The following is a 12,044-nucleotide window of genomic DNA, read 5'->3' as shown; positions in this document are numbered from 1 at the left end:
GTGTGTGTGTGTGTGTGTGTAGATACAGATTGATTTGTTTCAAATGAAGAAATTATGGAGAAACAAAACTAAAGAAAACAAGGTGAAAGACATTAAAATGTGTAAATCCAAAGAAAGGTAAACTTAATAATTTTAAACTTCATGGAATTTTAGGTTCTAAAGAAATGAAGGTTTTAGAGAGCCTTAAGAAATCCACCTTAGGGAAGTAAACTATGTTGCTCAAGCTTAAAATATTAAATGTTAAATAACTACATCAGTTTTTAAAAGGAGGGAATGGAATGCATTTTATCTAAACAAAAAGTAAGGTTCCAAATGGAAAAATACAAATTTTGGTTTCCACTTGTTATTTTAGCACCAGAGATCACTTTGATTTAGTAGTATTTTGATAATATGTTTGTTTGTTTGTTTTTTCAGTTAGAAGAAACCGAGGCATTTCATGCCAAGTTGAATGAAGACCATCTTCTGCATGCTCCTGAGTTTATCATTAAACCTCGTTCCCACACGGTTTGGGAGAAAGAGAATGTAAAATTACACTGCTCCATAGCAGGCTGGCCAGAACCTCGTGTCACTTGGTATGTTCTCTTTATGAAAGCTAACAGAATTCGTTACACAAAGTTAAGTTTCCCTGTAGTGAAAACACACAGATCTATCAATATGTAAGAGTCAATGAAGGCCTAGAAGTTTGTATAGGTTTTCAAAAGAGTAAAGAAAGGATATTGGGATGAATTTTTGTGTATAAGAAGAAAAAACAATCTTGCATACATGTGATTCATTATAGTACTTTATAATCCTATTATACAAATGGGTGTTTATTTTATATAAAGTATTAGATTTTAGTCAACATATTTATATACCAAAAATATGTCTATAACTGCTATGGTCTATAAAAATTAAATAAAAATTTACTTCTGTAGATGAACTTTATAAAATAATATGATTTTGTGATCAGAAGCAATGTCATCTTTTACAAACTAACTAAGACCCACAGGGCTCCCATCTCTCACCCTCACGTGAGCTGAGGCCTCAGTGTGCTTTCTAAAACCAAACAAAAGAGAGAACTGGGTGGGAAACAATAGAAGACCTTAAGACATTTTCTTTTAACAAAGAATAAGCACTGTTTTTCTCCTTCCAGTATATATCCTATTGCAATTGTCAATACCTTTGTGATCCCTAAACTGAGAACTTTCTGTCATATGCCATGAATATCTGCCATAGAGAGCAGAAATATGAAAATAATCTAGATACTTAAAAAAGACATTCCCTTTTTATTCTCTGACACAGGTATTTTGCATGCTGCTTTTTTATCCTCCAAAGTGGTGACAAATGCCCCTTAGGTTGTAATATAAAGACTACACAACTGTCACCATCACCCAGAGTGTCTGCCTACTTCTTTCTTTTCCATTATTTCTAATGTTGATGCCTGACTTGCACTAATGGAGGGAGCTGACAAGATAAACCCATTTAACTGTCTATGGTTATTTATTTATTTTTCGGGGGGGGGACAGAGTCTTGCTCTGTTGCCCAGGCTAGAGTGCTGTGGCGTCAGCCTAGCTCACAGCAACCTCAAACTCCTGGGCTCAAGCAATCCTACTGCCTCAGCCTCAGGAGTAGCTGGGACTACAGGCGCACACCACAACGCCTGGCTGGATTTTGTTTTTTTCTTTCTTTTTTTTTTTTTCTCTTTTTCTTTTTGGTAGAAACGGGGTCTCACTGTTGCTCAGGCTGGTGTCGAACTCCTGAGCTCAAGCTATCCTCCTGCCTCGGCCTCCCAGAGAGCTAGGATTATAGGCGTGAGCCACCACACCCTGGGTAAAGCTGAAATTTGTATAATCAGCTAGTAGATAACTGACAATGAGCTATGGCAATAAACAGAGTCAGATCCAGGTTTTGTGGGGCATGAAGCTTATACAATTTAGGGGGGCACTCTTTACAAGAAAGAATATAAAGTTAGTAGTACACATTAGGCATAGGGCCTTGCAGGGACTCATGTCTGTGAGGGACCCTGAAACTTAAGCTTCATTCCCTGGGAGTTGACTTCTGGGTGGGATTAGTATCCCACCTTTTTAAAACTCATTAACTGGAGCTGTAGTTTACTTTCAACGGTAGTACAGAGTATACAATCTTCAGTAAACACCCTCTCCCTCAAACAGCAGGGATCCCACAACCCAAGCAAGAACCAAGGTTGTTGGGTGGTTACTTTTCTGGCATTTATGCCTTTTCGGTACCTAACTGCAGCTTCCTGGGCCTGACACTGAGCACACGCGTGAAAGAAATATTGGGAATGCCCTTCCTGAAGAGAAGGAGGTAAATTAAAAGAATAAGGTTGTGATGATGCTTCGTACAATCATGCTGCCTTCACTTGTAGCAGTTAAGTCCTCAGCCATGTCTTTCAAAGCCGTGTGTACCCAGGCCCTGGCTCCGCCAGAGCCCTTTCCAAAGAGAGTTTGGCTCCAAGTTTCCATTGAGCACGTTTATGTCATGGGAGTCCCTGAGGCCAAGAAATTATGCAAACACACAACAGCTGTTCTCTGGCCAACTCCAAGTTACCGACCAAATCTATTTAAGTGGAACTTAGAGGTTACCCAGAGAGCACTGAATGACAGGAGCACACCTCACTCATCAAGGGTAGTTAGAGATGGCCATAGAGCAGCATCCTGTTTCCAACTCACCCTGAGGGCAGAAGGAAGCCTGTCTCTGCTTTGAGCTCAGTGGAAAAGTTAGTAACGGGGAGGCAGCAGCGACACCACAGTGAAGCTGGCCGTCCTGGGGGAAGGCTTTGTCAACATAGAAGGACAAATATCTATGTAGTGAAAAAAACCAAAGTTTTAAAATATAATGGGCTTTTTTAACATAATAACTTATATAATAGTCTATTTGTTTCAAAGTGGAGGAAAAGAGAATTTATGTTTGTATTTGTTTTATTTGGATAATGAGATTCTGGAAGAATATGTAAGAACCTAAGAAGAGCAACTGACTCTGAGGAAGGGGACAAGTAGCAGGAAGGTGCCAGGACTCACTAAGCACCCTTTATACCTTTGGTTCTTGGGCCATATGAGTGTATTGCCGAGTCAGATTTTTTAAGTTATATGAAATAGGGGAGAAGAAAAAGGTTTTCTTTAAAAGGAGAGAATTGTGATAATTTCATACTTTTAAAAAGAGCCAGATTCAATTGGATTTCTGGCCGGAAGCCCAAATCAAATTTGTCAATGGAAATCTTGATTGGAACCTGCAGGGAAATGCGAGAACACTCCCTGCAGCGATGTGTTAGTATTAGTGCGGAGCAGTCATTCACTCACTCACTCAGAACCCATGTTTTCAGGTCTGTAGGTTGGATATTGGCCTAGATCCTCAATTAAGACATTAAAATACGTGCATAGGCTGGGCGAGGTGGCTCCGCCTGTAATCCTAGCACTCTGGGAGGCTTAGGTGGGAGGATCGCTTGAGGTCAGGAGCTCGAGACCAGCCTGAGCAAGAGCGAGACCCCCATCTGCACTAAAAATAGAAAAATTAGCCAGGCGTGGTGGTGTGGGCTTGTAGTCTCAGCTATTCAGAAGACTGAGGCAGGAGAATCGCCTGAACCCAGGATTTTGAGGCTACAGTGAGCTCTGATGACGACACTACACTCTACCCAGGGCAACAGAGCGAGACTCTGTCTCAAAAAAAAAAAAAAAGAAGAAGAAGAAGAAGAAGAAAAGTGCGTAAAATTCTTCAGTTTGGCCGTAAAGTCATTGTCAAAGAGATACTTAAAGAAATTTGTTGATAAACATTATAATAATTCAAAACCTGGGAATAAAAGAGTATAAAAATGTATATTTGGAAGAGTCTGGAGATTTGGAAAACTCTTTTTCTATTTTTGTAAATTATGAGAATTTGTAAATTCCATAATAGAATCATAAGCATCGAGTTTATTTACAAGATTAGAGTCATTCATCACATATTTAAATTTAGCAATTACTATCATATTATCGTAAGAAAAACAGCCTACATTGAAAATGGTTAACAAAAATTATTTACAATTTATAATCATTTCCCAGCATAAGGATTTGGAGTTTTATTTTAGATTTTTCTTATTTATTTAATTCCAAAATTGATCCTAACGAGACAGATCTCTCTCAGATAACTGGTTTTTAAAGTGGGTATGTAGCTATTTATTCAAAACAGAAAATTGAGTTCTAAGCAGCAATGCCACTTGTGAGATTCAACATATTAAAGATCACTTTAGTATGTATAATTTGTTGATAGAAAAAAATTATCATGAAGCTTTTTTGCTTGACAATACATTGCTGAAGAGATTTTACTGTAACCTCGTATTACCAAAGTCAGCCCAACATCTCAACTGCAATTTGTCTGGGGGGGATTAAGTGTATGTTTTACACATGTAAGTGACAGTCACTGAATAGCAGAGTGTTATTCTGGAAATACTAAAGCATACTGAAAGCTAACTAATAGCTCATAGACTCTACATGAAAATGATAAGGGAAATGGTACACGTCTGAATATTCACAAGGATTTAAGAAAGCTTTTGACACATAATCCCAGGGTGTAGATTAATCTCCAAAATTAGCCAATGACTGGCCAGTTTGGAATTTCACTTTCCAGAATTAAGAAGCTGTGAAGTATATACAGAGCGGGCCAAAAATCCTTCTTTCCTGACTTAATGCTAAAGACAACCAATCTCAAGTGACCCCAAACTTGAATGCCTTGCTGGGTAAAACTCCTCAGAGAATAGAATTAAATCACTTTCTGACTTAGTCCTTGTCCGCTGCTTTAAAACAGGAATGTCTCACACTGGCACCTGGTCTCCAGAGGAAAGATGAGAAGGTCCGAAAGTGGTGTGCGTGTGTCTTTTAAACCGACTTCCTTTGCCAGGTGCTCATAATAGAAACATCATTAGCTGGGGAAAGGCATTAAGGTGCTAAGTTGGGAAGTACTGGAAGGCAAGGAGGCTGAAGCAACCACCAGAGCCACAAAATACTTTAACACAAACTTTATGGAGATTTGAGGAACATTTTGATCAGAAGCCAAAATGAGTGTCACTCAGTCGTTTGGTCACACAGCACAGGCCACAGCCTTTACCACCATATTGCTTTTCTTATGAGAAGAGGAACTACTGAAACCCTCCAGCACATGAAAAACCTGAGCACAAGGGAGCTTCTGAGTCAAGCGTGAAATTACCTAAACCAATCAAATCAGAAGAACATGGCAATGAACATGTCCTACTCTGTCATTCACCCAAGCGGGGAATGCTGGAGATTAGGGGTGGCCAGTCGATGTCTTTTTACAGGCCATCTCTGATCAGATTGTCCTGGCTACCTCCAGCCCTGTGCTCGGACAGCTGTCTGCGGCCGCTTCTGGGCTGGCAGGAAGCAGCATCAAGTCAGTGGCCTCCTGTGGGTGCGGAAGGAGGTCGTGCCGCACACCTGCCACGCAGCTGCTCTTCTGGAGCTAGTCCAACTCTCTTCATTTCACATCTGAGGGAACCGAGACCAAAGAGCCTCAGCTAACTTTCTTCATGTGCACTTATTCAAAATCATTGCCATCACCAAGTATATGTTTGTCAGAACTCCATTCCTTCTGCTGAAAAAGTATAGAGCCACAATTAATCTATTGTGTTACAGGGTCATTCTGTTCAATCCAATTTAACCAACACTGAGGGCCTGACACTGACCCATGACTATCCTCCCTCAGGAGTGGGAATATTTAATAGAAGTCAATGTGGATCAGACACAGTATCCATCTTTGAGGGACCGGCAACTTAGGAGAGCAACTTAGTAGGAGAGACACATGTCCAAGCATAATTTTGATAAATGTTATATTTAGCAATTTGAACCCAGTAACCCTGATTCGGAAAGGTAGGAATGATTCATATTGTGTGGTATTTTAGGGAGGAATTTACTGAAGAGGTAGCAATTGATCTGAATCCTGAAGGATGAGTTGGGGTTTTACTAGGAGGAGAGTGATGCATTTTTTAAAAATGCTATTGAAAATGAATAACGTACTTTAGGGACATGAGGGCTGTATGTGTGTGTGTGAGAGAGAGAGTTGAAGAAAGGAAGGAGATGACTGAAGCTTATATTTTCTTTCTCTCCCTTTCCACCACTTTCCCTGCTCCCAAACCTTGTAGTCATTTCCCAAAGTCTGAAGAAATGAAATGCAGCTACATAGAGAACAACTAGAAAATGGAAGCATCACATATTCTCTAGGAGCCAGCCTGCCTGGGATCAAATCCCACTCTGCTATTCCTGGCTGTGTGACCTGGGCAAGTTCCCTAACCTCTCCATGCATTGGTTTCTCCATCTGGAAAAGGAGGTTAAAAAGAGCACTACATCATATGGTTATCCTGAGGGTTGAATTTACCAGTATATACAAAAATTGCTTAGAGAAACAAGAGAAACCCAGTTCCTCTTTTGGGCAGAAAACGGTTTAAATAAAAAAGCCTGGTCTGTCACCCTAGCCACTGGCTACTGAGAGCATGAGGACATGGTGAAGAGTCAGGTGCTGTGTACAGACCCGGAGGACAGTGTCTCAGGGAGAGGCCTCTCCAAGGAGCCCACCCTCCAAGCACTGAAAGGCTAACCAGAGATGGAAGGTCAGAAAAAGGGAGGCTTGTAGCTTTTATTTGTCAGAAGTTTCTTTTCTTGACTTATAGTATAAGTTCTTCCAGGAATGAGCCATGTTTGCTTGTGACATAAAATAAAATACTTAAATACAATGATCTTCCAATTCAATGACTTTTTTTTTAACACCATGCAAGAATGTTAGCAAGAATAATGTTTTGCTTTCATCCTACACAGACAGCCAACAATAAAACCCCCAACACAAAGCCTCCCTATTATGTCAACAATGCTCAACTTTGTTTTAAGCTTCTTCATTGTAGTATAATATACACACACAAAAGTGCATATTATGATATATAAATGTATAGCTTTGGTGAATGTTTGTAGATTGCACACACCCATGTAACTAGCACACAAATGGAGAAATCCAACATTATCAGCACCCAAGAAGCCTCCTTCACGTCTTCCCACTCCACCCTGGAAAATCAGTATCTTGACCTTTAGCAATATTAATTAGTCTTTTTGTTTTTGTGTTTTATATAAAAACAATCACTGTACTATGCACTCTTTTGTAAATGGCTTTTTTCGCTAACATTACATACGTGAGATTCATCCACATTGTTGTGAATGGTCAACTGTTTCCATGTAAGTTTACAGAGGAGGGGAAAGCACTTCATCGAGATGTTTTATTATATGGTTAGTGTATTTTATTTAAGTTAGTACAATTTACATTTGTTGAATAGATGCTGCTGCTACCCTCAGTGCTGTGTTTACAGAAGGTGCTCCCTATGTGTGTGTGTGTTTAATCATGATGTTATTTACACTTCAATTTACTTCATTTTGTTTCCACTATCTTGCAGGTATAAAAACCAGGTGCCAATAAATGTCCATGCAAACCCTGGAAAGTATATTATTGAAAGTCGATATGGAATGCACTCTCTGGAGATTAACGCGTAAGACAACATCAGTGTCCGTGTGTGTTGCCCAACAGTCACTCAGGGAGGTGCCTCACTGCTTCACCCCAGTGCAGCATGACCACACTGAGGGACATTCACATACGTTTCTTTTGGTGCACACCTAAAAGTGATATGCATGATTAATCTTATACTACCATCCAAAGGGATTTTATGTTTGAATTTCATCAAAGATGATAAGCATAATTTATATCTTTTTATTTAATCTTTCATATACTTGAGAGTTTTTCTTACATACCAGTAAGAAAATAAGTTGTATAAATAGGTATTTATATTCAGTAATCATTTCAGAGTTCCAAATCAATATCATCATCGTACTCTTTTGTTTTTGGTAAATAGAGGCCATGGAGGTTGGGGTCGGTGCCATTGAAAGTGGGCTGAAATTGGAAATACTATGCTTTTCTTCAGCTCACCAGGAACTATGGGAAAGTATTATGTATACACTGTCAACTGTGTATGTGAGACAGGGCTGGACATTGGGATGTTTTAGGGTGAAGTAAAATCCAAAGCAAAATTTGAAAACAAAACCCACATCAAGGGTGGGGGAGGGGAAGAGTGGATGGGTGAAAACCTACCTAACAGGTACAATGAGCACTAACTATCTGGGTGACAGGCATACTTTTAACCCTGACTTGAGCTTTACAAAAGCGATCCATGTAACCAAAAACATTTGTACCCCCATAATACTTGGAAATTTAAAAAAAAATAAAGATTAAAAAAACCCACATCAAAATTTTTGAGTTCTCAAAGGTTTATCATATGTCCCAAGATGGTTTTGAAATCCAAACCTAGTTATCGGGATGAAAAAGCTAGGCAAACTCTCACCATTTTCAGTTCAGATAGAACCACAGCATGCTGAAATGTCAAAGTGAAATTTACACCGTTCACTCTCAAGAGATTTCTTGCCTTTTCCTCAGATCAGAGGAGTTGGCCCAAGCGATGCAGGGCCCCTGCAATGTTTGCCAAGCACTGACCCCAACCTACAGTCACATCAGTTCTGCCCTTGGGTGGTTCTACTAAGGCAACTGTGAGCTACACTGTTACTTTCAGGATTAAATAGTTACGAGAAGGGCAACTGTATTTGCCTTCCTGGAGTTCTATTGATCTCCGTAAAATTTCAGCATGAAATAAGTTTACACAAATGAAACTAAACCCTGAGGAACAATGAAGAACATGGGGCACTGGTAGTGATAAGACACAAAACAACAAGCTTTGAAATCTGAGTCTGTTCATCTCTCTGTGAGATCATTCTCTCCCTAATTCCATTTTTATAAGACATTCCAGTTTGTGTATTCTAATTTAGAGGAACATCCAAGTGGCACTTCTTGTGTTGTGCTGTGAGCTGAAACTCCAAGTGTGGCCTGAACCTTAGTGGAATTGAGGTATAAATAACTTACTTGTGTTTTGAAACTAGAACACAGAACCATACATAAGACCAAGACCAACCTGGCTCAGGTTTGTGGCTCAGGGAGGCTGCAAGGAGGGGCTGCTTCTTCCCCTTCCCTGTGGCCCTGTTGCCCCCAAGCTGGAACCCACCATGAGGGCAGGACAGCAGGGAGACCATGCTCTCAAGTATGCCTCTGGCTAGTTACTGCTTGGAAGGTACATGGCTGGACATTTCTCCTTCCAATAGAACTTTAGGAAGGCATATCATAATGTTGTCACTCTGTTATTTATGTGCTTAGCACTTTGTTGACTTTTTTTATTGTGTTAAATGAACCCAGGCTGGGGTCACAGTGGACTAAAGGCGTTCTCCCCCTACTCTGTCCTGCTGGTGAGAAACTGCAGTAGATCACTTGCGCTATATACAAAATCCTGTAGGTAGCAACATCAGACAGCAGCTTCATCAGGAGCCCCAAAGAGCCGTGTGTCAGCCACTGATTTTCAGTGTGCCATGTTGGCAAAGAGTTCCCTGATACAACAGCTAGTAATTCCAAGGATGGTCACTACGATGGATGTTCATTTCCATATGTTCTTTCAGATGTGATTTTGAAGATACAGCTCAGTACCGGGCCTCGGCCATGAATGTTAAAGGAGAGCTTTCAGCATATGCTTCAGTTGTGGTAAAGAGTAGGTTTGCTGGATTTACTTTATTCACAGTGTTTTTTAAAATTTCTTCCCATTGCTAAGAATATGAATCCGTCACAAAGCACTTCACTTTGTCTTTCCTAGGATATAAGGGAGAGTTTGATGAGACTCACTTCCGTGCTGGGGTTTCCACCATGCCACTCAGCTGTAAGTTTAAAAATATATTTGCTAAATGTCACCTTTGTGTAAAATACATAATAATAAGCTATTCTATGGTGCTGAAATAAATGCATACTATATATAACATAGTATATGCTAGGATGGATATACTAGGTATCTGTGGTTAGTTTTATTTTATTTATTTACTTATTTAGATTCTTTGGTTATTCTTTCTGAATCTTATTGCTTTGTTCTGGTTTTATGAAAGCCCAGATGTGATGGGCTAAAAATGGTAAATGCTTTTGAGTATTTCTGTGTTAAATTGAGAGAGATCATTATACAAACCTGGGCAGAATGATTTAACCAAATACACACACACACACACACACACACACACAAGTCTGGACTATGTCAAAACACTCTTTCTCATCCTTAATTAACCAGGTCGGCATCACCTCCTTCAGAAGTCATGTCTGGAACTTGAATTTATTTCACTTTCTTACTATCACTCACTACTTAACCCTCTTGAGTTTAGCTTCTCCCACCACTCACTCAAGGTACCTCTTACTCTTATTTACCAAATCCAGTGCAAAAAGACACTGACGGACTGAGTGCTGTTTTCTCAGTCCTCATCTTTCTGCCTCAGTAGCAGCTACCAGTCTTTATTCACCCCCAAGTGGAAACTCTCTCCCTCTTGGGTCCTTTTTCTTACCATAAAGGTCTACTACCCTCATCCTTCTTTTTCTTCTCTCTTTATTTTTTCTGGAGCATCTCATCTTCTGTCATAATTTGAACGGCCCTCTCTGGGGGTTAAACCCTATATGTCTGTTTGGTTCTAATCCCAACTTCTCTTTAGGGGGGCAACAGCTAATGCTATAAAATGGAATGAATGTTCCTCAATCCCAACTTCGGTGCCATAGTCAGCTTTCCTACTAACAAGTTCCTCCAAATCCCACCAAACTCTTTGTCTAAAATAGAATTGATGATCTTGTATTATCATGTACTTATCTCCCCCTTCCAACTTTCCCATTCCTTTTATTTACATTTTTAAATCCACGCTCCACCCAACCCCACCCGCATGCCCTTTAAAGGCACTTTGTCTGCCCAGCCACCTGGGCTGGGAATCACAGTGTTATCTCCGATTCTGCCCTCTCCCTTCCCCTGTGTATCTGGTCAGTCGGTTCAGAGTATTCTGTCTTTTTGAAAAGCTTCTGAAATGACCTCTCCGTTCCCATTCTCTGTCCTCTATCATTCTTGCATTCTCCCATAGTCTTTTTCCAAATCATTTTTGCTTCTGCTTAATTTTATCTTTCCAAAGCACGTGACTGGTTTTGTCTCCCTCTACTACCTGTTTCAGAAAACAGTGCCTAAAGTGTTCAACACCCATTGGTGTGGACAATTAAATCAATTTAAGGGGTTAAATTAGCTTTTTATTTAAAAAAGTAAAATAGAATAAAAATTATCAGAGTATATGGCAAAATTTTTTTAAAAATCATGTCTGGCCCCCACCGCCACTCCCATGCCCCACCCAGTCAGGGTTAGGTGTCCAGGGGAGGCCTCAGCACCTCATCAGAGGCTCCGTGACACTGGACACTGCTGCCTGTTATGTGTCAGTCTCTCCCACTGGTCCACAAGCCCCTTGGAGGCGAGGCTGGACCTTTTATCGCTAAACTTCAGGGCCTGACACAGAGCAGATATTCAACAATGAATGAATAAATACCTTAATTTATAAAGTGCAGTCTAAAATGAAGTCTAAATGTGGTTAAATAATAAAATATTGTGGTCATTGGTAACTTGTGAATTTTGTGAACTTCAATCATTTCATCTACATCAGAACTTCTGTTCATGAGAAGCAATAGTGAAATCTGTATGGTTGTTGAAATAACTATATGTTTACGATGGACAGACTGGAAAAGGTAGTCAAGCCCTAACTTATTTTTCAAACATTAAAAAATAAATGTTAGTTTTGAAAGTGGCCGAAGATACTTTTTCATGGGTCAGTTTTTCACCTAACTGGTTAGTTTGGTGTCTATAGATGACCTACTCCACTGACTTCATGGGATGGCTCCTAACTTTAATATTGCAAGTTGTGATCATTGGTACCAATCCCATGGGCAGGAGGGGATGAGGGTGCAGCAACAGAGGAGGACGTCCCATGTCATGTCCTCCTTCCACACTTGATTGAGATAGAATAGTTGAAAATTCTGGAACCATGACTTACCTCCCAATGTCCCCAGGACTGGCCTGTTGATCACATTCCTGCTCATTCCCACGGCCGTATCCTCACCCATGTTTCTCCCTTTCCCCTCCTCTATGTTAAGTGGGT

General features: G+C 40.1%; 1 protein-coding gene across 2 annotated transcripts in view; it reads left to right on the top strand.

Annotated features, from left to right (window-relative positions):
- Positions 1–12,044, top strand: part of MYOM1 (myomesin 1) — a 125,622-nt gene that overhangs the window by 23,453 nt on the left and 90,125 nt on the right. For both annotated transcript variants that reach the window (XM_069468218.1, XM_069468217.1), the window contains exons 4-7: positions 415–572; positions 7,418–7,510; positions 9,513–9,601; positions 9,704–9,766. In XM_069468218.1, coding sequence (XP_069324319.1) covers positions 415–572; positions 7,418–7,510; positions 9,513–9,601; positions 9,704–9,766 — 403 coding nt within the window. The remainder of the gene's footprint in view (positions 1–414; positions 573–7,417; positions 7,511–9,512; positions 9,602–9,703; positions 9,767–12,044) is intronic.

The sequence above is a fragment of the Eulemur rufifrons genome, chromosome 5 (assembly GCF_041146395.1).
Source record: "Eulemur rufifrons isolate Redbay chromosome 5, OSU_ERuf_1, whole genome shotgun sequence".
Classification (NCBI taxonomy): Eukaryota; Metazoa; Chordata; class Mammalia; order Primates; family Lemuridae; genus Eulemur; species Eulemur rufifrons.
Note: the sequence above shows the minus strand (reverse complement) of the source record. Positions and strands in the feature narration are given on the sequence as shown.